The sequence below is a fragment of the Pituophis catenifer genome, unplaced genomic scaffold, assembly GCF_029215685.1.
Source record: "Pituophis catenifer annectens isolate HBS135680 unplaced genomic scaffold, rPitCat1.0.hap2 SCAF_7, whole genome shotgun sequence".
NCBI classification, from domain to species: domain Eukaryota; kingdom Metazoa; phylum Chordata; class Lepidosauria; order Squamata; family Colubridae; genus Pituophis; species Pituophis catenifer.
The window spans coordinates 87,424,384-87,450,746 of NW_027256887.1; the positions used below are offsets into that span (position 1 = coordinate 87,424,384).

At 45.5% G+C, this 26,363-nt stretch overlaps 2 protein-coding genes across 2 annotated transcripts in view; one reads left to right on the forward strand and one right to left on the reverse strand.

Moving 5' to 3' along the window:
* GDI2 (GDP dissociation inhibitor 2) overlaps positions 1 to 20,410 on the forward strand; it is a 39,905-nt gene extending 19,495 nt beyond the window's left edge. Inside the window, exons 2-11 of the mRNA XM_070948009.1 lie at positions 8,568 to 8,675; positions 9,294 to 9,393; positions 9,559 to 9,693; positions 10,314 to 10,512; positions 12,235 to 12,366; positions 14,712 to 14,811; positions 16,062 to 16,233; positions 16,350 to 16,494; positions 18,474 to 18,528; positions 19,528 to 20,410. Of these exons, the coding sequence (XP_070804110.1) occupies positions 8,568 to 8,675; positions 9,294 to 9,393; positions 9,559 to 9,693; positions 10,314 to 10,512; positions 12,235 to 12,366; positions 14,712 to 14,811; positions 16,062 to 16,233; positions 16,350 to 16,494; positions 18,474 to 18,528; positions 19,528 to 19,683 (1,302 nt within the window). The 3' untranslated portion in view covers positions 19,684 to 20,410. The remainder of the gene's footprint in view (positions 1 to 8,567; positions 8,676 to 9,293; positions 9,394 to 9,558; positions 9,694 to 10,313; positions 10,513 to 12,234; positions 12,367 to 14,711; positions 14,812 to 16,061; positions 16,234 to 16,349; positions 16,495 to 18,473; positions 18,529 to 19,527) is intronic.
* A 2,194-nt stretch (positions 20,411 to 22,604) lies between these two features.
* The window catches only part of TASOR2 (transcription activation suppressor family member 2), a 36,667-nt gene continuing 32,908 nt past the window's right edge, over positions 22,605 to 26,363 (reverse strand). The window contains exons 16-17 of the mRNA XM_070947915.1: positions 25,888 to 26,002; positions 22,605 to 23,634 (exon numbers count right to left, since the gene is read on the reverse strand). Coding sequence (XP_070804016.1) covers positions 23,631 to 23,634; positions 25,888 to 26,002 — 119 coding nt within the window. The 3' untranslated portion in view covers positions 22,605 to 23,630. The remainder of the gene's footprint in view (positions 23,635 to 25,887; positions 26,003 to 26,363) is intronic.

The following is a 26,363-nucleotide window of genomic DNA, read 5'->3' on the forward strand; positions in this document are numbered from 1 at the left end:
TTAAGTGAATCTGGCTGCCCTGTTGACTGGGCTTGTCAGGAGGCTGACCCCGGGACAGTGCAACTGTCATAAGTACATGCCAGTGGCCAAGCGCTTGCATTTTAATTACATGACTGTAAGGATGCTGCAACCGTTGTGTGAAAAACGGTCACAAGTCACTTTTTTCAGGGCTGTTGTAACTTCAAACGGTCACTAAATGGTTGTAAGTTGAGGACTACCTGTATAAGGTGATGCAGTCAGTGCTTCCATCAGAAGTCTGCCCTAGCTGTGAAATCCCTGCCTTAGAAGTCAAAAGATGGCAATTGGTTTTTAACAAGGTGGATAAAAATCAATGATTTTTTTTTAAAAATCAGATTTTTTTGATTTAAATTGGATTTTTTTGATTTTTATCGAATTTATTTTAATAAAAAACTTTTGGGGTAAAGATCTATCGTAAGATAGTTTTCTATTTAAGATACATAAATAATTTAGTGTATTCAGCATGAAATGGAGCTTAGTTATGTAGCAGGAGGCTGTATATTCTGCAACGCTGGGACTATCGGTGAGTCAACAGCGGGTCAAAGGAGTAGCAGAGATGACAGTTGCTCTTTAAAAATTATGATTTAAATCAAGCCTTTTTACTAGTGATTTAAATCATGATTTAAATTGTGATTTAAATCAACTCGATTTAAATCAAATCCACCCTGGTTTTTAAGGAAACTGCATGAAAGTATTTCTCGGCCTTGGTCACTTTAAGCTGGGCGGACTTCAACTCCCAGCACTCTCTAGCCAGCTTTGCTTTGCTGGCTAGGGAACTCTGGGAGTTGAAGTCCACCCAGTTTAAAAGTGAGCAAGGCTGAGAAACATTGGCATAAATACAACATAAATTCCAGCAATATTTTTGGATCCTTTTTCTCCTGGCTGAGTTCAGGGGAAATTTTGCTTCCACAGGCTGTAGAAACCTTAAATAAGTTTATTCTCAAGTTATGACCCCAATCGAGGTCAAAATTTCTGCTGCTAAGTGAGACAGTTGTTAAGGGAATTTGGCTCCGTTCGGCAAAGCTTTCTCGCCCACAGTTCTTAAGTGAATCACTGCAGTCGTTCACTTAGTAACTTCGTTGTTAATTGAATCTGGCTTCCCCGTTGCCATTGCTTGTCAGGAGGTCGCAAAAGGGGATCACGTGACCCCGGGATATTGCAACCGTCATAAATGTGAGTCAGTTCCCAAGTATCTGTTGACCCTTGTGACCGCAGGAATGCTGCAATGGTCGTTAAGAATGAAAAACGGTCCTTTGTTCAGTGCCGTTGTAACCTCAAACGGTCACTAAGTGACAGGGTGGATTTGACTCGATTTAAATCACTAGTAAAATGGCTTGATTTAAATCAACTCAATTTAAATCACTTTTAAAGAGCAACGGCTCCTCCTCTGACCCGCTGTTGACTCACCGACAGTCCCAGTATTGCAGAATATACAGCCTCCTGCTACAAAACTAAGCTCCATTTCATGCTGAATAAACTAAATTATGAATGTATCTTAAATAGTAAATTATCTTTAGATAGATTTTTACTCCAAAAGCATTTTATTAAAATAAATTTGATAAAAATGAAAAAAAAATGATTTAAATTAAAAAAAAACCTGTTTTTTTTTTTTAAATCATCCATTTTTATCCACCCTGCTAAGTGAACTGTTGTAAGTTGTGGACGCACTGTAACTGGCCTCTGACTTGGAATTGGAAAAGGGGATCGGATCCACCTGGGTTCCACGGCAAAATTAATTTCCCCTCTTCAGCGGAAAGAACTCCAGTCTACAAAATCGGTTGCCCGTCGGGTTACCGATTCTTCCCTCCATGCACATTCTTCACGTCGGGTTGAGCAAATCCTCCTGTTGCAATTTCGTCTGGGCCGGCGGGCTTCGGATTGCCAGGTTGCCAAGCTGTAGCTTTCCTGCACCCTGCAAAAAAAAAAAAAAATCAGAAAAGATTGCAGAGCTTTCAGAAAAGGAGGCCGTAGCTTAAGCCTCCAGCTTTCATTAAAATTTGATTTTTCAGCTATGAGGCAGGAACAGGGAAGGCCTCACGAGCAAGAATCAGCTTGTCTCCTCCTTAGCAAACGCCCCTGCTAGCTTTAAACTTCGCTATGCCAGCTTCAAGCTCTGTTGGGAGGGATTTTGGTGTGCGTGAAATTGGGATTCCTCCTAAATTGAGGGCTGAGGAATTCTGGGAGTTGAAGTTCACGAGTCTTAAACCTGAGATGACTGGAGACCCCCTGCCTCAGATTTGAATTTTTGCTTCATTTGGCCGCTACTTACTTACTTACTTACTTACTTACTTACTTACTTACTTACTTACTTACTTTATTTATTTATTTATTTATTTATTTATTTATTTTTATTTATTTATTTATTTATTTATTTTTATTTATTTATTTTTATTTATTTATTTATTTATTTTTATTTATTTATTTATTTATTTATTTTTATTTATTTATTTTTATTTATTTATTTTATTATTTATCTTATTATTTATCTTATTATTTATTTATCTTATTATTTTATTATTTTATTATTTATTTATTTATTTATTTATTTATTTATTTTATTATTTATTTTATTATTTATTTTATTATTTACCTTATTATTTATCTTATTATTTATTTATTTTATTATTTTATTATTTTATTATTTTATTATTTAATTATTTATTTATTTATTTATTTATTTATTTATTTATTTATTTATTTATTTATTTATTTATTTATTTATTTATTTATTTATTTATTTATTTATTTATTTATTTATTTATTTATTTATTTATTGGTTCGATTTATATGCCGCCCTTCTCCGGAGACTCACAATGCAGCTTACAATACGTTAAGCAACAGCCTTCATACTTTTGTATATACCTGCTTAGTAGGGCTTTCGGGGGGCCCCCCCAAGCGGTGTTCTTTTTTTATACAAAGTCAGCTTATTGCCCCCACAATCCGGGTCCTCATTTTACCTACCTCGGAAGGACGGAAGGCCGAGTCAACCTTGAGCCTGGTGAGATTTGAACTTGCAGTAATTGCAGGCAGCTGGTGCTACTTAACAGTGCATTAGTCTGCTGCGCCACCAAGGCTCTACCTTCTACATTCTGCTGTATTTTCGGCACTCTAGAGAACAGGACGCTTAAAATGCAGAGCGGAGAATTGGCTTCCTAATCCCATTTTGTGCTTCGTCAGAAATATACCGGATCAAAGGATTTGAGACACTCCCTGGCTTAACTGGCCCTCGAAACACGGCCATTGTTCCCGTTCTCTCCCATTTACAATAAAGAAAAGGTTAAGGAGGCACTTAACTTTGAGCAAGAATTCTCTTGACCTTATTTTGGAAAATAATTGTAGGGAATTGCAGTGGAATGATAATTATGAACTGGTGTCTGAATTTTGATAATGTGAACATAGCCATAAGTCCCTTTCTTCAGAGCCATTGTAACTTCGAACTGTCACTAAACAAATTGTCGTAAGTCAAGAACTACATTGTTCCTTTGTTGTTGCTCTCCTACAGACAGAATCTTGCCAGATTAAAGCAATTTATTTGCAAAACAGTTAGGAACATCCTGTGAATTGCTGGGTAGGCTCTGACCTTGCTCTTTTCCCGTCCACCAGACAAATCCCAAGTCCAGCTGTCTTTTTTGCAGAACCTCTCCCTCCCTCTTGCAAATCTGGACTACGTTCCAACACAACAGCTGTGTTTAACAGAGGAAGTGTGGCAGGGCTTGAGGCCGTGGCCACATCAGAAGGCAGGAAGGCATAGAAATAACAAGAGTTGGAAGGGACCTTGGAGGTCTTCTAGTCCAGCCCTCTGCTTGAGCAGGAGACATTATACCATTTCAGACAGATCTGCCCAGTTCTTGAAAACCTCCAGTGTTGCTGCACCCACAACTCCCAATTTCTTCTTCTTAAAAAACTTCCACAGATGAATTGTTCTTGCTGTCATAAAATTCCTCCTTAGTTCCAGGTTGCTTCTCTCCTTGATCAGTTTCCATCCGTGGCTTCTTGTCCTGCCTTCAGGGGCTTTGGAGAATAGGCTGACCCCCCCCCCCCCTTCTTTGGGGCAGCCCCTCAAATATAACAACATGACAAATATGGCAACATGAAATTGAAGAATGCTGACTGGTTTATTCTTCCAGTGGAGGATGGAGCCGATGGAACCAGATTGTCTGTCTGTCTGTCTGTCTGTCTGTGTCTGTCTGCCTATCTATCTATCTATCTATCTATCTATCTATCTATCTATCTATCTATCTATCTATCTGCCTATCTATCTATCTATCTATCTATTCTGCCTATCTATCTATCTATCTATCTATCTATCTATCTATCTATCATCTATCTGCCTATCTATCTATCTATCTATCTATCTATCTATCTATCTATCTTCCTATCTATCTATTCTGCCTATCTATCTATCTATCTATCTATCTATCTATCTATCTATCATCTATCTGCCTATCTATCTATCTATCTATCTGCCTATCTATCTGCCTATCCATCTGCCTATCTATCTATCTGCCTATCTATTCTGCCTATCTATCTATCTATCTATCTATCTATCTATCATCTATCTGCCTATCTATCTATCTATCTATCTATCTGCCTATCTATCTGCCTATCTATCTATCATCTATCTGCCTATCTATCTATCTATCTATCTGCCTATCTATCTATCATCTATCTGCCTATCTATCTATCTATCTATCTATCTATCTATTCTGCCTATCTATCTATCTATCTATCTATCTATCTATCTATCTATCTATCATCTATCTGCCTATCTATCTATCTATCTATCTATCTATCTATCTATCTATCTGCCTATCTATCTATCTGCCTATCTATCTGCCTATCTATCTATCTATCTATCTATCTATCTATCTATCTATCTACCTATCTATCTGTATATCAGCCTATCTATTTATCCTCCCTCTCTCTCTCTCTCTCTCTCTCTCTCTCTCTCTCTCTCTCTCTCTCCCTCCCTCCCTCCCTCCCTCCCTCCCTCCCTCTTCCTCTCCTCCTCCTTTCCATCTTGTATCAAAATGACTCTGGACGGCTTCCAGCCTTCAAAAATTAAAATCCTAACAGGTAAACATTTCAAAAACAGTAAGCGTGGAAACCAGATGTCAGGAAACCGCCTCTCTGCTGGTCCTTCTAGAACGGGCGGGCAACCTTTAACGAGCCGTCGACTTCAACTCCCAGAATTCCCCAGCCAGCCATGTTCTACAGGCAATCTGTAACAGTAAAAAGAGTCGGAAGGGACCTTGGAGGTCATCTAGTCCAACCCCCTGCTCACACCGGAGATCTATACTAGGGATTCGAACTGCCGACCTTTCTGATCGACAAGCCGTGGTGGTGAGATGAAGCTTCAAGAGAGGTTGGGGACGGGCAGAGGACGAGCGTTCGGCCTGGGCAGCCGGGCAGCCCTCAGGTCTGCTCTGGGTAGGAGAACACCTCCCAAGTGGGCAGAGGAGCCTCAGTGTCCCCCTGGGAAGCAGCCGAGGTTATTGTGACCCCCGTTGCCAAGTGCAAGTTCAGAGCAGCGCACGGAAGTTGAAAGTTGAAAGCGAAAGGCCGAGAGGAAGGGTTGAGGTGAGCGGCAGCCACCCTCTTGGGTGTCCTGCCTTGTTATGCAATGCCAAAACAGGAAGGGGGAAAGAAAGAAAAAAAAGCAAAATCACCAGAAAAGACCTCGGTGGACCTTAAGGCCTCACATCCACCCCAGAACCTAGAATTCTGTAAACTGAACTCTACCCTCTAGTGATCGAACTGGTTCAGCCAGACGACCAGGTCAGCTGAAATCATCTCTTTTGGGGCAACTTCCAACTGGCAAGCAGCTCGGAAGTCTACTTGGAGGGAGGGAGGCAGGGAAGGAAAGAAGGGAGGGAGGGAGGGAAGAAAGGAAGGAAGGAAAGAGAAAAGGAAGGAGGGAAGGAAAGAAGGCAGGGAAGGAAGGAAGAAAAGGGAGGGAAGGAAAGAAGGCAGGAAAGGAAGGAAGAAAAGGGAGGGAAAGAAAGAAGGCAGGGAAGGAAGGAAGGAAAGGAGGGAAGGAAAGAAGGCAGGGAAGGAAGGAAGAAAAGGGAGGGAAGGAAAGAAGGCAGGGAAGGAAGGAAGGAAAGGAGGGAGAGAAGGAAAGAAGGCAGGGAAGGAAGGGAGGGAAGGAAAGAAGGCAGGGAAGGAAGGAAGGAAAGGAGGGAGGGAAGGAGGGAAGGAAAGAAGGCAGGGAAGGAAGGAAGAAAAGGGAGGGAAGGAAAGAAGGCAGGGAAGGAAGGAAGAAAATGGAGGGAAGGAAGGAAGGAAGGAAGGAAGGAAGGAAAGGAGGAAGGGAAGGGAAGGGGAAGGAAGGAAGGAAGGAAGGGCCATGGTGGCACAGTGGTGAGACTATACTATTGCAGGTTGACTCTACTCATTGCCAGGAGTTCAATCCTGACCGGCTCAAGGTTGACTCAGCCTTCCATCCTTCCGAGGTCTAAGTGCTAGTGCTAATTGGGAAGGAAGGAAAGTTTTGATGAGAAAGGAAAGAAGGTCAGGAAGGAAGGAAGGAAGGCGAGGAAGGAGAGAGAAGACAGCAAGGGACAAAAGGAAGGAAAGGAAGGAAGGAAGGAAGGGGAAAAAAGAGGAAGAAAGGAAGGGAGGAGAGAGAGTTTAAGTTTACCACTTGTTGACTCATTGTTTATCTGGCAAAGGCAGATAATTTTCTCCCCTAAAGCAGTTTTCACTAAATTTCCTCCTTGGAGCAAAGTCCTATTTGCTCTGCTGGTTAGCATGCATGGTTTCTTTCACTGTCTCCTCAGTTAAGGATCATGTTATAATACTGAGTTGCGATGTAACAGGGAAGGACGGCTACCACAAACAAATTCTATTATTTCTAAGCATCCCCCCTGTCCACTTAACGTCCTACCTACCTTTTTTATGGGCAGTCCTTGCCCCTTTACTGCCACAGTTGGGACCAGGGTTGCTAAGCAAGATGGTTGTTAAGGGAGTTTGGTATGATTTTTAACAACCATTTTGCCATGGTTGTTAAGCGAACCACTATGGTTATTAAGTGAATCATTTGGTTGTTAAGAAGAGAATCTGGCTTCTCTTATTTAACTTTGCTTGTAACCATTTTTCACACTTACGACCGTTGCAGCATCCCCATTGTCACATGAACAAAATTCAGATGCTTGGCAATGGATTCATATTTATGACGGTTGCCGTGACCCAGGGTCACGTGATTCCTTTTGCAACCTCCTGACAAGCAAAGTCCATGGAGAAGCCAGATTCACTTAACAACCGTGTTACTAATTTAACAACTGCAGTGATTCGCTTAACGATAGTGGCAAGAAAAATCATAAAATGGGGCAAAACTCATTTAACAAATGCTTCACTTAGCAACATGAATTTTGGGCTCAATTGTGGTTGTAAGTCGAGGACTGCCTATACATATTGGTTGCCAAGCGCCCAAATTTTGTTCCTTTCATTGTGGTGGTGTTGTGATGGTCATAAGCGTGGGGGCCAGTTGTAAGTCACTTTTCTTCAGTGCTGTCGTAACTTTGAACAGTTGTAAGTCAAGGACCACTAGAACTGTATTTCAGCCTTGGAAACCTGGCACATGCAGAGAACTGGAAAAAAATATACGTATAAACTACAGCACTGACATGTTGGTGTTGAAATTATTTATTTAGCTCCTGATTTATTTATGGATAGTATTGTGAGAATTTGGAAGGAAGGAAAGAAAAGGAGAAGGAGAGGAGAGGAAAGGAGTGGGGAAGGAAAGGAGAAAGGGAGGGGAGGGAAAGGAAAGGAAAGGAAAGGTAAGGAAAAGATGAGAATGGATAGAAGTAAGGAAGGAAGAAATGAGAAAGAGAAAGGAAGGAAAAAGATGAGAGTGGAAGGAAGGAGAGGAAGGGAAGGAGTGAAGGAAGGAAGGGAAAGAAAGAAAAAGAAGGATGAGAATAGAAGGAAGAAAGAAAGAAAGGAGAAAGAAAGGAAGGAAAAAATGAGGAAGGAAAGAGAGGGAAAATCTTTTTTTACCGTCTTTCTTACTACAGTTATGGATGAAATTGAAAAACAGGATATGCTTTAAATGGGAAATCAACCATTAGGCTCGGAAGTTCTGCCAAACTAGGTTGAATTTGGCAGAAAAGAAGCCTGGGATTTTCTCACTATCCCTTGTTTTGGGGTAAAATAAAATCTGGAGAAATTCCAGAAGTGATTTATCCCCGTTGTCCCCTTTTCCCCTCTTCCTCTCAGGAGCCCCCAAAGGAGGCTCCTCCTCCCCATCTTTCCAATAAATCTGTTCTTCCAGAAATACAATGCGGCACCAATGAACCCCTAAAACTGCAAAGAAGGTTTCTGTTACGTTACAACCCCAAAGATGTTCTAGGAAGAACCGATTGGTTGCAACAGTAGGGACACCAGGCCTTTTCCGAGTTGCAGGCTGCATCCGTTGTCACGTGACAGTTTTGTGATGGGCACCCTCTGGACTTGAGGGTGTTTTCTTCTCGCTGATGGACCTCTTGAGCCCCTCACGATGGTTGGGGAGAACTTAATTTTGTTCCTGGATCTCTTCTCTGCAGGAATGCATTCTCTCGGGCATTATGTCCGTCAATGGCAAGAAGGTTCTGCACATGGATCGGAACGCTTACTACGGAGGGGAAAGTGCTTCCATTACACCCCTGGAAGATGTAAGTATTTTTCTCTCTCTTTTTCTTTCTTTCTTTCTTTCTTTCTTTCTTTCTTTCTTTCTTTCTTTCTTTCTTTCTTTCTTTCTTCTTTCTTTTTCTCACACACTTTCTTCTTTCTCTTTCTCCCTTTTTCTTTCTCTTTTCTTTTTTTCCCCTTTTTCTTTTCTTTTTTCTTGCTTTTCTTTCTTTTTCTTTCCCCCTTTTTTCTTTCTCTTTCTGTTTCTCTTTTGTTTTCTTCCTTTTCTCTTCTCTTCCCTTCCCTCCTTCCCTTTCTTCCCTCCTTCCTTTCATTCCCATCCCTTCCTTCCTTCTCCCTCCCTCTCTCCCTTCCTTCCTCCCTTCCTTCCTTCCTTCCTTCCTTCCTTCCTTCCTTCCTTCCTTCCTTCCTTCCTTCCTTCCTTCCTTCCTCTTCCCTCTCTCCCTTTCTTTCATTCCCATCTCCTCCCTCCCTCCATTGAAAGATCTAAGGATGTTTGGTAAGATGGCAGTGTGATGCTCTTAACAATCCTTCTCAGCTTGGTTCTTTTTTTTTAAAAAAAAAAGACATTTCTTCCTGGGTGGGTGAACTGCACAGCCCACCCTAACCCCTACCCTCTTCCTTCTTCTTCTTCTTAAAAGCTATACAAAAGGTTTCAGCTGCCAGGAGCAATACCGGAGTCAATGGGCCGAGGAAGAGACTGGAACGTTGACCTGATCCCCAAATTCCTCATGGCTTGTGGTGAGTGGCTGTAAACAGCTCTGTTTATTCTCTCATAATTCCTGTCCTGCCTTTGGTGCCCTAGGTCCCTCTGGTGTGGGGATAAATGTCTCTCTTCCCAGTCCTTCAGTTCTTCACCGTACTTTCCCTGCCTGTCTGGGTTCCCACTGGGCTTTTTTTCTGCAGGCCAACTGGTGAAGATGCTGCTGTACACAGAGGTCACTCGCTACCTGGACTTTAAGGTGATCGAAGGGAGCTTTGTCTACAAGGGTGGGAAGATCTACAAAGTCCCTTCAACCGAAGCGGAAGCTCTCGCCTCTAGTAAGCCAATCACTCTTTCTCTCGATGGATTCCCATCAACGGGTTACAATGTGGGTTGTGAGATTATTTGTATAGGTAGTCCTCGATTTACGACCACAATGGAGCCCAAAACTTTCTTGGCTAAGCAAGACAGTGGTTCAGATCATTGTATCCCACTCTACAACTTTTCTTGCCACGTTGGTTAAGCAAATCACTGCAGTTGTTAAATTAGCAAGACGGTCATTAAGTGAATCTGACTTCCCCCCCTTGACTTTGCTTGTGAAAATGTCGCAAAAGGGGATGACGTGACTCCGGGACACTGCAACCGTCATAAATATGAGCCAGTTGCCAAGCGTTTGATCAAGTGACCATGGGGAAGCTGCAACGGTCATAAGTGTGAAAACTGGCCATAAGTCGCTTTTTCCAGTGCCGTTGTAGCTTTGAACGGTCACTTTGAACAGTTGTAAATCGAGGATTCCGTATACCCCAAAACAGCCTCTAGCCCACAGCTGGGAAGAACCAACCCGAGAGAAGCATTGCTGCTTCTCTCCGAGCTCTAGAACAAACCAGGATAAAAGGTGTGCATTTTTTTGCCCTTGGCGCTTAAAAAAAAACTTGGGCTGTCTTTTCCCCCTTTGAAGGTTTGATGGGCCTGTTTGAGAAAAGGCGCTTCCGGAAGTTTCTGGTCTACGTGGCCAACTTTGACGAGAACGATTCCCGCACGTTCGAAGGGGTGGATCCCAAGAAAACCACCATGCGCGACGTCTACAAGAAGTTCGATCTCGGCCAGGATGTGATTGACTTCACGGGACACGCCCTGGCCCTGTACAGGACGGATGAGTAAGCGACCCCCCCCTCCCCTGAGAGAGAGAGAGACCCCTCCCCACCTGGCCTGTGTTTTCCCTCACTAGATCAGAACCAGGGTGCTGTGACAAAACTTTACGACCTGGGGACTTGAACTCTGTTTCCCCAAAATATCCCGAAATCCCAAAAATAAACCCTAGCATATTTTTACTCATGCACCTAATATAAACCCTACCCCCCCCCCAAAATAAGCCCTACTGTGCAGCTGGCTGGCCACCCATTCCATCGGGTTGCTCGCGCGGGGTGGTGGTGCAGCTGCCCCACAGTGGGTTTTGTTTTGTTTTTTTTTAATTTGATTTATATGCCGCCCTTCTCCGGAGACTCAGGGCGGCTTACAATGCGTTAAGCAATAGCCTTCATCCTTTTGTATATTTTATACAAAGTCAGCTTATTGCCCCCACAATCTGGGTCCTCATTTCACCTACCTTAGAAAGGATGGAAGGCTGAGTCAACCTTGAGCCTTGGAGAGATTCGAACCAGCAGAAATTGCAGGCAGCTGTGTTAATGACAGGGTGCACTAAACCACTGTACTATCAAGGCTCTTTTACCTGAGGGCCCTCCACGGCCAGGCTATCCACACCCCAACACCTGACACGTGTAGCAGGAGGCCCCGTGGCTGCCGGCCCACTTCTTCTGCTTGCTCTCGGCCCCAACAAAGCAGGAGATCAAGCGGTGTGTTGGTGCCGCAGCCGCGAGGCAAGGCAGGTGTGGCGTGGGTGGCCCATAGGGCAGTTGCCCTCCCTCCCCCTGCCTCATGGCGGCAGCACTGGTAACACCGCATGGCCTCCTGCCCTGCCGGGAACAAGCAGAAGACATGGACCTCCTGTACTGGGGTGGGGGGGCATACCCCCCTCGAAAATAAGCCCTAGTGCTTCTTTTGGGGCCCAAAAGAAAATAAGACCTGGTTTTATTTTCGGGAAAACACGGGGTAGTCCCCAGCAGAGGTGGGTTTCAGCAGTTCTGACCAGTTCTGGCGAACCCGTAGCGGAAATTTTGAGTAGTCCGGAGAACCGGTAGTAAAAATTCTGACTGGCCCCACCTCCATCTCTTCTCTGCCTCCCAAATCCCAGCTGATCGGGAGGAAATGGGGATTTTGCAGTAACTTTCCCCTGGAGCGGGATGGGAATGGAGATTTTACAGTATCCTTCCCCTGGAGTGGGGAGGGAATGGGGATTTTGCAGTATCCTTCCCCTGGATTGAGGAGGGAATGGGGATTTTACAGTATCCTTCCCCTGGATTGAGGAGGGAATGGGGATTTTACAGTATCCTTCCCCTGGATTGAGGAGGGAATGGAGATTTTACAGTATCCTTCTCCTGGAGCGGGGTAGGAATGGAGATTTTACAGTATCCTTCCCCTGGAGTGGGGAGGGAATGGGGATTTTGCAGTATCCTTCCCCTGGATTGAGGAGGGAATGGGGATTTTACAGTATCCTTCCCCTGGAGTGAGAAGGGAATGGAGGTTTTACAGTATCCTTCCCCTGGAGTGGGGAGGGAATGTGGATTTTACAGTATCTTTCCCCTGGAGTGAGAAGGGAATGGAGATTTTACAGTATCAATCCTTCCCCTGCCACGCCTGCCATGCCATGCCACGCCCACCAAGCCACACCCTCAGAACCGGTAGTAAAAAAATTTGAAACCCACCAGGTCATAAAGTTGTCATAGCTGCCATCCCCTGATCTCAACTTTCTCTCCCTTCAGGTACCTAGACCAACCTTGCCAAGAAACCATCAACAGGATTAAACTCTACAGCGAGTCTTTGGCCAGATACGGCAAAAGTCCCTACCTCTATCCTCTCTATGGCTTGGGGGAGCTTCCCCAGGGATTTGCCAGGTGAGACCTTTGCTGGGTGGACTTGTTTGGGCTGCCAGCTCCAATCGATATTCTTTATTTCTGGTGGAATTTTTCTGGTTAGGATCCCCGCCTATCCCAGTAGGTATCAGGCAGGAAAGATCGGGTGGATACACAAAGGTTCAATTCGATTGATGTATTGCTACTCGCACCTATGCACAGGAAGGTGCAATTACAGTGGTATCTCGGTACTCGTTAATTGGTTCCAAGGAATACTAAAAATGATGAGTAACTGACCACATGATCCTTTGATACGGGTGGGAAGGACTTCTTGCCTGTCCCTTTTCCTATGTCAGTGACCTTCCCAGCATGGCCGACTTCCTGTCTAGCCTCTGTGGCTGTCCCTCACTTCCTTTTGCAGCGACCTTCCCAGTATGGCCAACTTTCTGTCCATTTTCCGTGGCTGCCTCTCTCGTCTCAGCATGTCGAGTACCAAACAAACAACGAGTACCGGGACAATATTTTTGTGTCAAAATGTGTCGAGTACCATATTCGACGGGTTTTGAAGCCGGCGAATACCGAGGTAGCAATAGCACTTATATACCGCTTCATAGTGCTTGACAGCCCTCTAAGCGGTTTACAGAATTGGCATATTGCCCCCAACAATCTGGGTCCTTGTCTGATTTATTGCTAAAAACCTTATGCACAGGAATGTTCTCAACTGACAGGCAGCATCTGCTAAGAGTTAGATGAAGGTCAGCTGAATTCAAGGGAGGTTGGACATAGTTCGCTTGTGACTACGTAGGGATGCTAGGCGGATTTCTCTTTTGACTCCAGCCCCAGTTTGAGATAGGAGGAAAAGTTCCAGTTTTGGGAAAATGGAGATTGTACAAAGAAAGACATCTATTAAGCGCTCTAGTAAGTTGTAGAGAGACTGTTTGGTGTAGTGGTTAAGAGACCTTAGATCAGTGATGGCTAACCTTTTTGCCATCATGTGGCGGGGGAGTAAGTTTGCGTGCGTGCGTGCGTGCCCACAACCATAATTCTATGCACCCTCGAGCATGCGTGCGCAACCCCCCACCCCTCTCCCCGGCTCCTGGCATGTGATGGCTTGGTAGGCCCGTTTTTCTCTCTCACCTGGCTCCAGATCCTCTCTATGCATCTGAGGAGGGTGAAAAGAGCCTTCCCCACCCCCTTAGAGGTCTGAAAAGGCCCGTTTCCCAACTTCCAGTTGGACAGGAAGTGACTTTTTTGCTGTCCCCAGCCTCCAGAGCCTCTCTAGGAGTCTCTGGAGGCTGGGGACAGCAAAAAACATTACTTCCTGTCCAACCGGAAGTTGGGAAATGGGCCATTTCTGGCCTCTGGAGGGCCTCCGAGGGGGCGGGGAAGGCTGTTTTTGCCCTACCCAGATGCATAGAGAGGATCTAAATCTTCTCCCCTTTTTAAATGTAAATTTTAATTTGTTTTAAATTATGGGGAATTTTAAATTCAGCCAAATTATTTAATTCGTTTTTAACTTATTTTAAATTTTTGTATTTATGTGTTTTATCTTGTGGCTGTTCACTGCCCTGAGTCCTTCAGGAGAAGGGCGGTATAGAAATTTAATAAAATAAATAAAATAAATAAATAAATCTGGAGCCAGGTGAGAAATAAAAACAGGACTTCCCCACCCACCCAAGGCCCTCCGGAGGCAGGAAACAGCCCATTTCCCTACTTCTGGTGGGCCCAGAAGGCCTGAAAATCAGCTGGCCGGCGCACATGTGCACACCAGAGCTGAACTGGCATGCCCACTGATATGGCTATGCGTGCCAGGTGGCACACGTGCTATAGATTCACCATCACGGCCTTAAGATAACTAAGCCAGCTGGGTGACCTTGAGCCAGTCACTTTCTCTCAGCCCTATGAACGGGGGAATGGCAAACGTCTCCCAAAAATGTTGCTTAAGAGAACTGCAGGGATTTGTCCAGGTGGTTGCCAGGACTCAGAAGTGACTTGAAGGGGCAGAAATAATCATTAGAGGGTGACAGAGCCAGGGATGGGATTCTACCGGTTCAGGCCGGTTCGGGTGAACCTGTAGCTCCGGAGATCAACTGCCCCCCCCACCCGCGCTTTACTTACCTTTATCTTCGCAGCTGATTAGCGTAGCAGAATGGATTGCCGCGCCTCCGCTCTTTTAATTCCCTAGCACTTAACGCGGAAGGTGATTTTTTCTTGAACTGCGCGTTTAGCGTGCGATCACCGAACCGGCTGTTAAACCGGAAGGATCCCACCACTGCACAGAGCCCTTGTTCACCTATGGGATTGGGGCTCGGTCAACCGAAGATGCAATGAAATCCTGTGACTTGGACCAGCTGAACATCTTGGGACCATTGTTTCCTTGCTTCCAGGTTAAGTGCCATCTACGGAGGGACCTACATGTTGAACAAGCCCATCGAAGAGATTGTCGTGGAGAACGGCAAAGTGGTCGGCGTGAAATCGGAAGGAGAGGTAGAGTTGATGCCGTTTGTGTCTCTCCTCTCTGCTCCAGGGAATCCTTGTCTATGCAGAGAGCCGAAATGGGATGGGAAGCAGGAGCTCAGCATGGCTCGGATCTCCCTCTTTTGAATGCCTCTTGAGTAAACCCTGATCCTTATTTCCTAAGTCTCTTTAATATTAAGTAATCGGTTAAAAAGATCGAAGATTGTTGCATGACGTTACCAACTAGGTAACATCATCAGTGCTGGAAGGGAGGGGAGTTTGTGGAAGAGAATGAAAGGGGGAAGAGGAAGAAGGGGAGGAGGACTGCGAAGTCCTTGGTGCTCTCTGAGCTGGGTTGTTTGCTTGCAGACGTTTCATGACCCAGCTAGGTAACATCATCAGTTGTAAATGATGCCGCAGTCAAGAAACTACCAATTCACATAATCAGTAACCAACAGCCTAATCAAGGAACCTCCAAGAACACTCCCACCAACACTGATAGGGCAAGTCGTTTGTATATAAACCGAGAGCAAGCCCAACTCCCTTCTAGCACTGAAGACGTTACCTAAGTGGGTCATGAAACGTCTGCAAGAAGACAAGCTCAGAGAGCACCAAGGACCCCACAGTTGTCCTCTTCCTTCCTCCTCCTCCTCCCCCCCCCCCCCCAAACCCCATACCCTTCTGGCACTGATGACGTTCCCTAGTTGGGTCAGGAAAACCCTGCAAGGAAACTACCAAGCTCAGAGAGCACCCAGGACCCCAGTGTCTTTTTCCTCCACCACCACCACCTCCTCCTCTTCTCCATAAAACCCACTCCTTTCTAGCACTGATAACATTACCTAGTTAGGTCATGAAATGTCTGCAGGAAGACAATCAAACTCAGCACCAAGGACCGCACAGTTGTCTCCTTCCTTCCTTCCTTCCTTCCTTCCTTCCTTCCTCCTCCCCCCAAACCCCACACCCTTCTAGCACTGATAACATTACCTAGTTGGGTCAGGAAAAGCCTGCAAGGAAACTATGAGGCTCAGACAGCACCCAGGACCCCATTGTCTTTTTCTTCCTCCTCCTCCTCCTCACAAACCCCACTCCCTTCTAGTACTGATGATGTTCCCTAGTTGGGTCAGGAAACGTCTGCAAGGAAACCACCAAACTCAGAGAGCACCCAGGACCCCACCGCTGAATCCTGAGCTACGAATATTCTCCCGTGGGCCGCCCGTACCCGCGGCCATTCTCCATCCCTTGGTGGTCTCGAACCCTCTGCCCCTTCCCTCCTCCCGCAGATCGCCCGTTGCAAGCAGCTCATCTGCGACCCCAGCTACGTCTCGGACCGAGTGAAGAAAGTGGGTAAAGTCATCCGGGTGATTTGCATCCTGAACCACCCGATCAAGAACACGAACGACGCCAATTCGTGCCAGATCATCATTCCCCAGAACCAAGTCAACAGGAAGTCAGGTAAACTCGGGAAGCGCGATCACGGATCTCTCGCCCGGCACTGTGTTGGGTTTGCGGCTTGCGGTCTGTCCCTTTTGGATTTGCAAATCTGTCGTGTCATTTTTTTTTTAAAAAAGACATCTACGTCTGCATGATCTCGTCCGCCCACAACGTGGCGGCCCAAGGAAAGTACATCGCCATCGTGAGCACAACTGTGGAGACCAACGAGCCGGACAAGGAGATCAAACCCGCCATGGACCTCCTGGAGCCCATCGAGCAGAAGTAAGGCTTGCCTGCTGGACTTCGGCTGAGTTGGGCTGCTCTGCCCCCCCCCCTTTGCCGGTGGTGGGGCGGTCGCCTTTCTACAGTAGTGGCCAAAATTGTGGAAACCTTTTGGGAAAAGTGTATTTTTGAGGTTTGATGGCTAATAATACCACACGTCCACGGGGATGCTGCAAATGGTCGTAAGTGTGGAAACAGGTCATAAGTCACTTTTTTCAGTGCCGTTGTAACTTCAAACGGTCACTAAATGTACCATGGTAAGTCAAGGACTGTCTGTAATCCCAAAGCAGAGAAACCTTCTAGCATTTCAATTTTAATCTGATTTGTTTTCACGTCTAATTTGTAACTGGTTTTTAACACGGTTTTCAAATTATGCTTTTATTTATTCATTTATATGGTCCTTTTATGTTGTTCTACGGTAGAGGCCAAAATTGTGGAAACCTTTTGGGAAAAGTGTATTTTGGAGGTTTGATGGCTAATAACGCCACTTTTTTTTTTTTGGAGTTTCAAGATAATCCTATTCCACTGCTGGAATGGCCTGGGAATAGCCCAGATTTTCACCCAATGGAAAATCTATGGAGCCGACTAAAGAAACTGGTTAGTCAGAAGCGACCCAGCAATAAAACCCAGTTAATAGGAGTCATCATTCAATCTTGGTTTCACATTAGAACAGCTGCAGAACTCAAAGACTTGGTTCACTCCATGGAAAGACGTTGTAAGGCCGTCATTCATGCTAAAGGTGACCCAACTACCGTGTTTTCCCGAAAATAAGATTTTTTTTAAAACCTGAAATAAGCGCTTGGCCTTTTTGCTATGTGCTCAAAAACCCAATTGGGCTTATTATTGGGATGTCCTATTTTGGGGGGAACAGAGTAAGTATTAACTGACGTGATAATTTTTGTATATCTTGTTTTTTCTACGTGTTTCCCTTTTCTTCTTTATACTGTCACTGCTATTCTAACAGCAAATCCTTCATAAAAGTTATTGCAGTACATTCTTGATTCAATTATCTTTCCATTGATATATAATTTTATGGTGCTACTCCAAAAAAAAAGTGGTGTTATTAGCTAGTTTTAGAAAATACGCTTTTCCCAAAAGGTTTCCACAATTTTGGCCCCTGCTGTAGACTGAGGGATTCTGGGAGGTGAAGTCCACAAGCCTTAAAACTTCCCCAGGTTGAGTGAAACATGCTCAGGTCTTGCAAAAAAAAAAAGAGAGAGAACCCAATAGCAAGGCCTCAGCCCAGGAGTGTCCAACTATGGCAACTTTTAAGGCTTGTGGACTTGAAAGAGCCTTGGTAGTACAGTGGTCTAAAGCACCCTGTTATTAAGACCAGCTGTCTGCAATTAGTAAGATTGAATCTCTCCAAGGCTCAAGGTTGACTCAGCCTTCCATCCTTTCTAAGGTAGGTAAAATGAGGACCCAGTTTGTGGGGGCAATAAGCTGACTTTGTATAAAAAATATACAAAAGTATGAAGGCTATTGCTTAGCGCACTGTAAGCCGCCCTGAGTCTCCGGAGAAGGGCAGCATATAAATCAAATTAAAAATAAAAAAAACTCCCAGAATTCCTCCTGCTGGCTAGGGAATTCTGGGAGTTTGAAGTCCACCAGTCTTAAAACTTGCCAAGGTTGAGAAACTCAGATTCTCAGGCCTTGCGAAGAAAGAAGAGACTACTCGCCTTTTGCCTTCTTATCTCAGGAGGGTTCAGCCATGGCAACTTTTAAGACTTGTGGACTTCCAGCTCCCAGAATCCCCCAGCCAGAAGTTCACCAGTCTTAGGGACACCCCTGCCATAACCCCATGAGATCAAAATGTACCAGATTTTGGTTTTGCCAAACGGCCACCCGCCAGAGGCTTCAGACAGAAATTCTAATATATAGTTAGTGCCTTTGGGCCTGGAAATAAAAGCAGATTTTTTTTTTTATTGTTGTTGCCTGAAATCTTCCTAAATTGATTTTTTCTTTCTCCTTCCTTGTAGGTTTGTTAGCGTCAGCGACTTGTTTTCCCCAACTGACCTGGGCAGAGAGAGCCAGGTTGGTATGAAGGGGTGGGGGGGCAGGCCCCTTCCTGGGAGGGGAGGCTCCACCCCATTTTATGCACTGACCTTTCTATTTAATTTGTTGTTTAATATTTCTAATTTTAATGCTTCATGTTTTTGTATGTTTAACTTTCAATTGCCTAAATTGTTTTGATGATACTATATGCTGCCCAGGATCCCTCAATAATGAGATGGGTGGAAGGGAAGGAAATGGAGGAGGGAGATGAGAGAAAGAAAGATGGAAGGAAGGATTTGGGAAGAGAGTAATGAAAGATAATGAAAGAAGGAAGGAAGGAAGGAAGGAAGGAAGATTTAGGAAGGAAGGAGAAAAAAAGGAAGGAAAGGGATGAAAGAAAAGGGAGGGAGGGAAGAAGATGAGAGAAGGAAATATTTGGGAAGAGGGAAATGGAAGGAAGGAAGAACTAGGAAGGAAAACAAAAAAGGAAGGGAAGAGGGAGGGAAGAAGATGTGCGACGAAAAGATGGAAGAAAGGATTTAGAAAGAGGAAAATGAAAGAAGGAAAGAAAATCTAGGAAGGAAGAGAGAAAAAAGGAAGGGAGGGAAGGAGGAAAGAGTGGAGAGAGGGAGGAAGATGAGGGAGGAAAAAAAAGATGAGAGAAGGGAAGATGAAAAGGATTTGGGAAGAGGAAAATGAAGATCTAGCAAAGAGAAAAAAAGGAAGAAAAGAAAGAGGAAAGAAAGGAAAAGAAAGGAAAATAGAAGGAAAGAAAATCTAGGAAGAGAGAAAAAAGGAAGGGAGGGAGGAAGGGAGGAAAGAGTGGAGGGAGGGAGGAAGATGAGAGAAGTGAAGATGAAAGGGATTTGGGAAGAGGGAAATGAAGGAAGATCTAGCAAAGAGAGAAAAAAAAAAAAGGAAGAAAGGAAAGAGGAAAGAAAGAAAAAGAAAGGAAAATAGAAGGAAAGACAGACCAGACCAGACCAGACCATGATGGTGACAGCCCAACCCTCTGCCTTTTTTGCCTCTTTCGCCCAGATCTTTATTTCCCGCACTTACGACGCCACCACTCACTTTGAGACCACCTGCGACGACATCAAAGACATTTACAAGAGGATGATGGGCTCGGAGTTCGACTTCGAAGAGATGAAGCGGAAGAAGAACGACATCTACGGAGAGGACGAGCAGCAGTGAGCAGGGCCAGACGTCTCTTCTTCCCCCCCTCCCTTTCCCCCTCCCCCACCCCAGGCTCTCAACCACAGAAGGGGGGGCGACGCCCGCACTCGGGACCTTTAAACTGAGCCCCTTCCCCAGCTCAATATTGTAAGGCCTGTTACTTTCTCTCCCTCTCTCTTTCTCTCTCTCCTCCCCTTCCTTAATCATATCTCTGAGATTGCACTGATCCAACCTCCCTTCTGTCTTTTCGGCTAGAATCATGTGTCAATTTCAGCTTGGGGGGGGGGGTGTTCTGATTGGCAGGTGCCGACACCCGTCACTCTTTAACTCTCGCTAACTCCATTCTCAGCCCGTTAAAAAAAAAAAAGAAATAAAAGTTGGCCAGTCCCAGCGGGGACGGGAGGGACCCAAAAGCCCACCAGCCTAGAGGTTCTCGTAGGCCGCCCACCTCTCCCCCCCCCCATTTCACGCCAGCCCAAATCCTGGCAAAGCCGCCTCCGGTTGCCCATGCTTTAAGCGGCATCTCTTTTTAAGTCCCCAATAATTTTGGGGGTGGGGGGGTTTGGGTTGGGGTTTTTTTTTTCTGGTTTATGATCCCCCCCTCCTTAAATCTCCTAGCTTCTCAAAACTTTGTTTACATCTGTTGGGACACAACTTTGCCACGAGGCTTCCGTTTGTGTTTTAAAAGTGCTACTAATAAAAAAAAAAAGAAAGAAAGGAAAAAAAAACGGTGCAAGCACAAAAATGCCGGAGTGAGTAACATCTGTGTGTGTGTGTGCGTGTGTGCCTTTTTTCCAGCGGTGGGTTTCCAATATTTATACTACTGGTTCGCCACGCCCGGCCCTTCCGTGCATGTGCTTTACTCGCTCGTGCGCCTTCCGTGCATGCGCCCGGGCCTCAAAAACATTCCTAAATAGGATGGCATAGAGTCAGGGAGGGCTCACGGCCCGCCTGTGATTTCCGCTACAGTTTCGTGCAAACCGGCTGAATGCCACCTCGGTCTTTTTCCCTTGCGGGACTAGATCTGGCTTCAGGTCGGCTGGATCTCCTTTTTTGCTATGGAGAGAGAGGGCTGAGGTTCGGTCGAGAGGAGGGAAAAGAATGTTGCGTTATTTCGGTGCTGCCAAGTAAAAACCAGTTCACTGATGATGTTGTCTAGTTTGGTGATGAAACGTCTGTGAGAAAACAAGCAAGTTCAGGGGGCTTCAAGGAGCCCATCGTGTTCCTCTTTCCCTCCACCTCTTCCTCGTCTTCCTCCCTCTCCACAAACACCACTCCCTTCTAGCCCTGATGATGCTACCTAGTTGGGTCATGAAATGTCTGCAAGAAAACAACCAAGCTCAGCACCAAGGACTCCACAGTTGTTGTTGTCCTCCTCTTCCTCCTCCACTTCTTCTTCCTCCTCCTCCTCCAACCTCACTCCCTTCCAGCTCAGAGAACACCGAAGACCCCACCATCCTCCTCCTGCTCCTCCCCGTTCTCTCTGCAAACTCCCCTCCCTTCTAGCAGTGATGACGTTACCTTGTTGGGTCATGAAATGCCTGCAAGAAAGCAGCCGAGCTCAGAGAGCCCCAAGGACCCCCCAGTCCTCCTTCTCCTCCTCCTCCTGTACTACAAACTCAGTGAAAGAAGCTCCTGTTCTCTCAGACAAGCCAAGGAGAACAACATGAGGTCCAGTCATGCCTCCTCCATTCCTAGAAAGATACATTGCGATTAAGAGTTTCTGTCCTAGTCCCGCCTTAGGCATGAGAGCCGGCTGGGTGATTTTGGGCCAAACACCAAGAGACAGGGAGTTCTAGTTCCTCCTTAGGTAAGAAAGGCGGTTGGGTGTTTTTGGGCCAATCACCAGGAGACAGGGAGTTCTAGTTCCTCCTTAGGTAAGAAAGGCGGTTGGGTGTTTTTGGGCCAATCACCAGGAGACAGGGAGTTCTAGTTCCTCCTTAGGTAAGAAAGGCGGTTGGGTGTTTTTGGGCCAATCACCAGGAGAGAGGGAGTTCTAATTCCTCCTTAGGCATGAAAGGCGGTTGGGTGTTTTTGGGCCAATCACCAGGAGACAGGGAGTTCTAGTTCCTCAGGTAAGAAAGGCGGTTGGGTGATCTTGGCCCAAACCCCAGGAGACAGGGAGTTCTAGTTCCTCCTTAGGCACGAAAGGCGGTTGGGTGATTTTGGGCCAATCACCAGGAGACAGGGAGTTCTAGTTCCTCCTTAGGCATGAAAGGGGGTTGGGTGACTTTGGGCCAATCACCAGGAGACAGGGAATTCTAGTTCCTCCTTAGGCATGAAAAGCGGTTGGGTGATTTTGGGCCAATCACCAGGAGACAGGGAGTTCTAGTTCCTCAGGCATGAAAGCCATCTGAGTGATTTTGGGCCAATCCCTCTCAATCCAACCCACCTCACAGGATTGTTAGGAGGAAAACAGGAGGAAAGAATATGATTTATATTCACCGCCTTATCAAAAGAAATACAGGCAGTCCCTGAACTGCCAAACTCATACAATTAATATATAAAATTTAGATTTACCCCCCTCCCTCCCTCCTTCCATTGTCCATTGTAACACCCTTGGTGTGGTTATCTTCTAGTTGGTTTTAATTTTTATTTTTTAATTGTGCTCCCCCCCAAATAATTCCACTATGCCTTTTCAAGTCAAGTTTATTTATAAAGATTAGTTACAAAAGAATTCATTTTTTCTCCCCCCCGAAGACGGGCGAAGATATTTTACAAGGCCCAATTTTTATTAGTGCTCCAACTGAACGACAAAAAAATACCCTTTATTGCAATACCATGAACAGAGCTCTCGAGAAAGACCTAACTCCAGAATCCAAACAGACCATGCTATCTACAAGAGGAAATAAGTGCTACTAAACTCGGATTACCTACTCTCGTCACCCCAGTTCCTTCTGCCCACCCCCCCCCGCCCCCCCACCCCATAAAACACCCCTTGTTAATGACTTGTTGTGCGGTTCTGTCCGATGCTTGTTGGGTGTGCAAAACAATCCCGGATCCTAAAAGCCCACGAGACGTGTGTAGCACACTTGTCATGCACCCTTGAGCACAATCATGGAGGAGTTGTGTTAAAAGCCTGCGCACTAGGGGTGTCCAGCCTTGGCAACTTTTAAGAGAGGTGGACTTCAACTCCCAGAGTTCCCCAGCCGGTGGATTTTTTTTTCAATGCCCAGAATTCTGGGAGTTGAAGTCCACTGGCTGGGAAATTCTGGGCGTTGAAGGCCAATGAACGGGGGATTCTGGGAGTTGGAAGTTCAATGGATGGGGAATTCTGGGAGTTGGAAGTTCAATGGATGGGGAATTCTGGGAGTTGGAAGTTCAATGGATGGGGGATTCTGGGAATTGGAATTTCAATGGATGGGGGATTCTGGGAGTCCAATGGATGGAGGATTCTGGGAGTTGGAAGTTCAATGGATGGGGGATTCTGGGAGTTGAGGTCCACCGGCTGGGGAATTGGACACCCCTGCCTAACCCAGTGCTTATGCAACACTCCACACCCCCACCACACCCCCACTTTCGGAGTGTACCCAACCACGTGTCTGAAGTGTTGGGTTGAGGTCAACTGATATGTAACCCTTCAAGTAAACAGATTTATTTATTTTTTTTAAATTTTCCTATGTGATACTGAGCTGCACAATGGAGAATCCCAGATTCCTATGCTTTGCTTTTCCTATTCAGAAAGAGTCGAGAACGTCAAAACGCATTTTCCTTTTTGAGGTTCCTCGTTGTGTTTAAAGAAAACAACGCCCCTTTCCCAAGCCATCTTGCCACGGCCCCGAAATAAAACCGGCCGGGGGGGGGAGGGAGGGAGGCCCGTCCGCTTGACCTCGTACGGGAGTCTCGGTTGCTTAATTGGAGTGAGGGGGACCGGAGTCCGGTGTTTCCGGGAACCGACAGACAAATCGGGTTTGGCGTTGCGATCCCCGGCTGGTTGCAAGAAGGCAGAAGGCGGTTTATCCTGGTTACCTGAAACAAACATCGGCCACTGTTACCGGTTAGTCCTTGAGTTAACAACCACAACTGAGCCCGAAAGCTGCCGAGGAAGACAGCTGCTAAGTGAGTTTTGCCCCATTTAAATCGGGTCACACGGTTTAGATTAGAGTTGGAACGGGACCTTGTAGGTCATCTAGTCCAAACCCCCGCCCAAGCAGGAGACCTTATACCCGCGAGGGCGAACCTATGCCACGCGTGCCAGAGGGGGCACATAGAGTCCTCTCTGTGGGCACGTGTGCCGTCACCAGCTGGTCTGCAGGAGCTGGGGTGCCAGAAAATGGCCTGAAAACGGCCCAAAAAACAGCCTGAAAATGGCCTGAAAACAGCCCGAAAAACAGTCTGAAAATGGCCTGAAAATAGCCCGAAAAACAGCCTGAAAACGGCCTGAAAATAGCCCGAAAAATAGCCTGAAAATGGCCTGAAAACAGCCCAGAAAATGGCCTGAAAACAGCCCGAAAAACAGTCTGAAAATGGCCTGAAAATAGCCCGAAAAACAGCCTGAAAATGGCCTGAAAATAGCCCGAAAAACAGTCTGAAAACGGCCTGAAAAATAGCCTGAAAACAGCCCAGAAAATGGCCTGAAAACAGCCCGAAAAACAGTGAAAATGGCCTGAAAACGCCCGAAAAACAGCCTGAAAATGGCCTGAAAACAGCCTGAAAAACAGTGAAAATGGCCTGAAAACGCCCGAAAAACAGCCTGAAAATGGCCTGAAAACAGCCTGAAAAACAGTGAAAATGGCCTGAAAACGCCCGAAAAACAGCCTGAAAATGGCCTGAAAACAGCCCGAAAAACAGTGAAAATGGCCTGAAAACGCCCGAAAAACAGCCTGAAAATGGCCCCAAAAACAGCCTGAAAACAGCCCAAAAAACAGCCTGAAAATGGCGTGAAAACGGCCCGAAAAACAGTCTGAAAACAGCCCAAAAAACAGCCTGAAAACGGCCTGAAAACAGCCCGAAAAACAGTGAAAATGGCCCAAAAAACAGCCTGAAAATGGCCTGAAAACAGCCCGAAAAACAGCCTGAAAGTGGCCCCAAAAACGGGCATAAAACAGGCATGTGCGTGCCAGCCAGCTCGTCTTCGATTTTCTGGCGCTCTGGTGCGTGCACATGCACACACTTTCTGGTTTGGGCACTCTGTGCCGAAAAGGTTCGCCATCACTGCCCTACACCATTTCCAACCAAGTGGCTCCCTCCCCGTTAACTTGGCTTTTCGGAAGGTCGCAAAAGGGAATCGCGTAACTTAGGGATACTGCAACCGTCATAAATATGAGTCGGTTGCCAAGTGCCCGAGCGCCAATCATAGGGATGCTATGACGGTCGTTAAGTATAAAAAAAAAAAAAAGGCCGTAAGTCACTTTTATCCAGTGCCGTTGTAACTATGAACAGTCACTAAATGAACATTCGTAAGTAGAAAAAAACGTTTCTTCCCCAGTTTCTTCCTTCCGCAGGGGAAAAAAAAAAAAGGAAAATTCTCTCCAGAGGAACACGGCCTCCGAAAAGTTGTTCCATTATGAGATGGGCAGTTAAGTAAAATATTAAACAATTAAAATCAAATCATCTTCTTTGAATGACCCCAGAATTCCTTACTGGGTGGAGTCGGGGCAACTGAATGGAGCTGAGTTTTTGGCCGGATGCCCTTCCTGTCACCAATGCGGAGTTACATTCAACAGATCTATTCTCAATGTGCCCAGAAAGAAAAACATCTGCCTCTACCTAGGATCGAACTCACAGACCTCCTGATTGTAAGGCGAGAACTCCACCTCTAGGCTACTGCACCACTCCAAATAATTACAATCTAATAATAAATATAAAACAAAATATTTGAAACAAAAAGCGCTTCCCATCCCAGAGAAAGTTGATAACTATTTCCTGAGGGGAGAGAATTTATCAGGGATTTTGGTTTTTAATTTTTTTTTCCCCCAGCATTCAACCAGTATATATATTTTATGTTTAATTTTGGATGTTTGGATCATTTTTTTTTTCTTGTTTTTTTGTACACAATTTTTGTTACTGTTACCATTGGAGGTATGCTTTTTCTGTTTGTTTTTTCCCCGTTTATGTTTTATTCCCCTTGCTAAAACATAATAAATATATTTTTTAAAAAAAAAAGAAAGAAAAAGAAAAGAAATTAAAAAGCACTTCGGTCCAATGTCGACTTTCCAAAATCCGCCCTCGAATCCGCTTTTCACTTCCCGCTGGCTCGATTCGGCCGCTTGTCCTTCTTACCAGAAGCCACTTCCGAACGGCGCCACCAAGCCTTGCGCGATGGCGATGAAGTCGGTGATGTTCAAGCCGAAAATGCCTTTGTCCTCCAAGGCTTCCCGGTTAGCGCTGGCGTTTTCTGCCGGGATGAAAAAAAGGGGAAAAAAATGAGATTTATTTATTTATTTTATTATATTTCTATACCGCCCTTCTCCTGCGGGACTCAGGGCGGTGCACAGCCGAGATAAAACATAACATATAAAATTTAAAAAAAACAGTTTAAAAACAATTAAATAATTTCGGCCCAGTAATTAAAATAACCCAATTAAAACCAAATTCAATTAAAACTGAGGATGGGATCAAGCCAGCCCAGCTAGATGGGACAAGTGTGTCTTCAGGGCCCGACGAAAAGTCCGGAGGTTTGATATCGTGCGTATCTCAGGGGGCAGGTCATTCCAGAGGGCAGGCGCTGCCACAGAGAAGGCTCTCCCCCTGGGGGT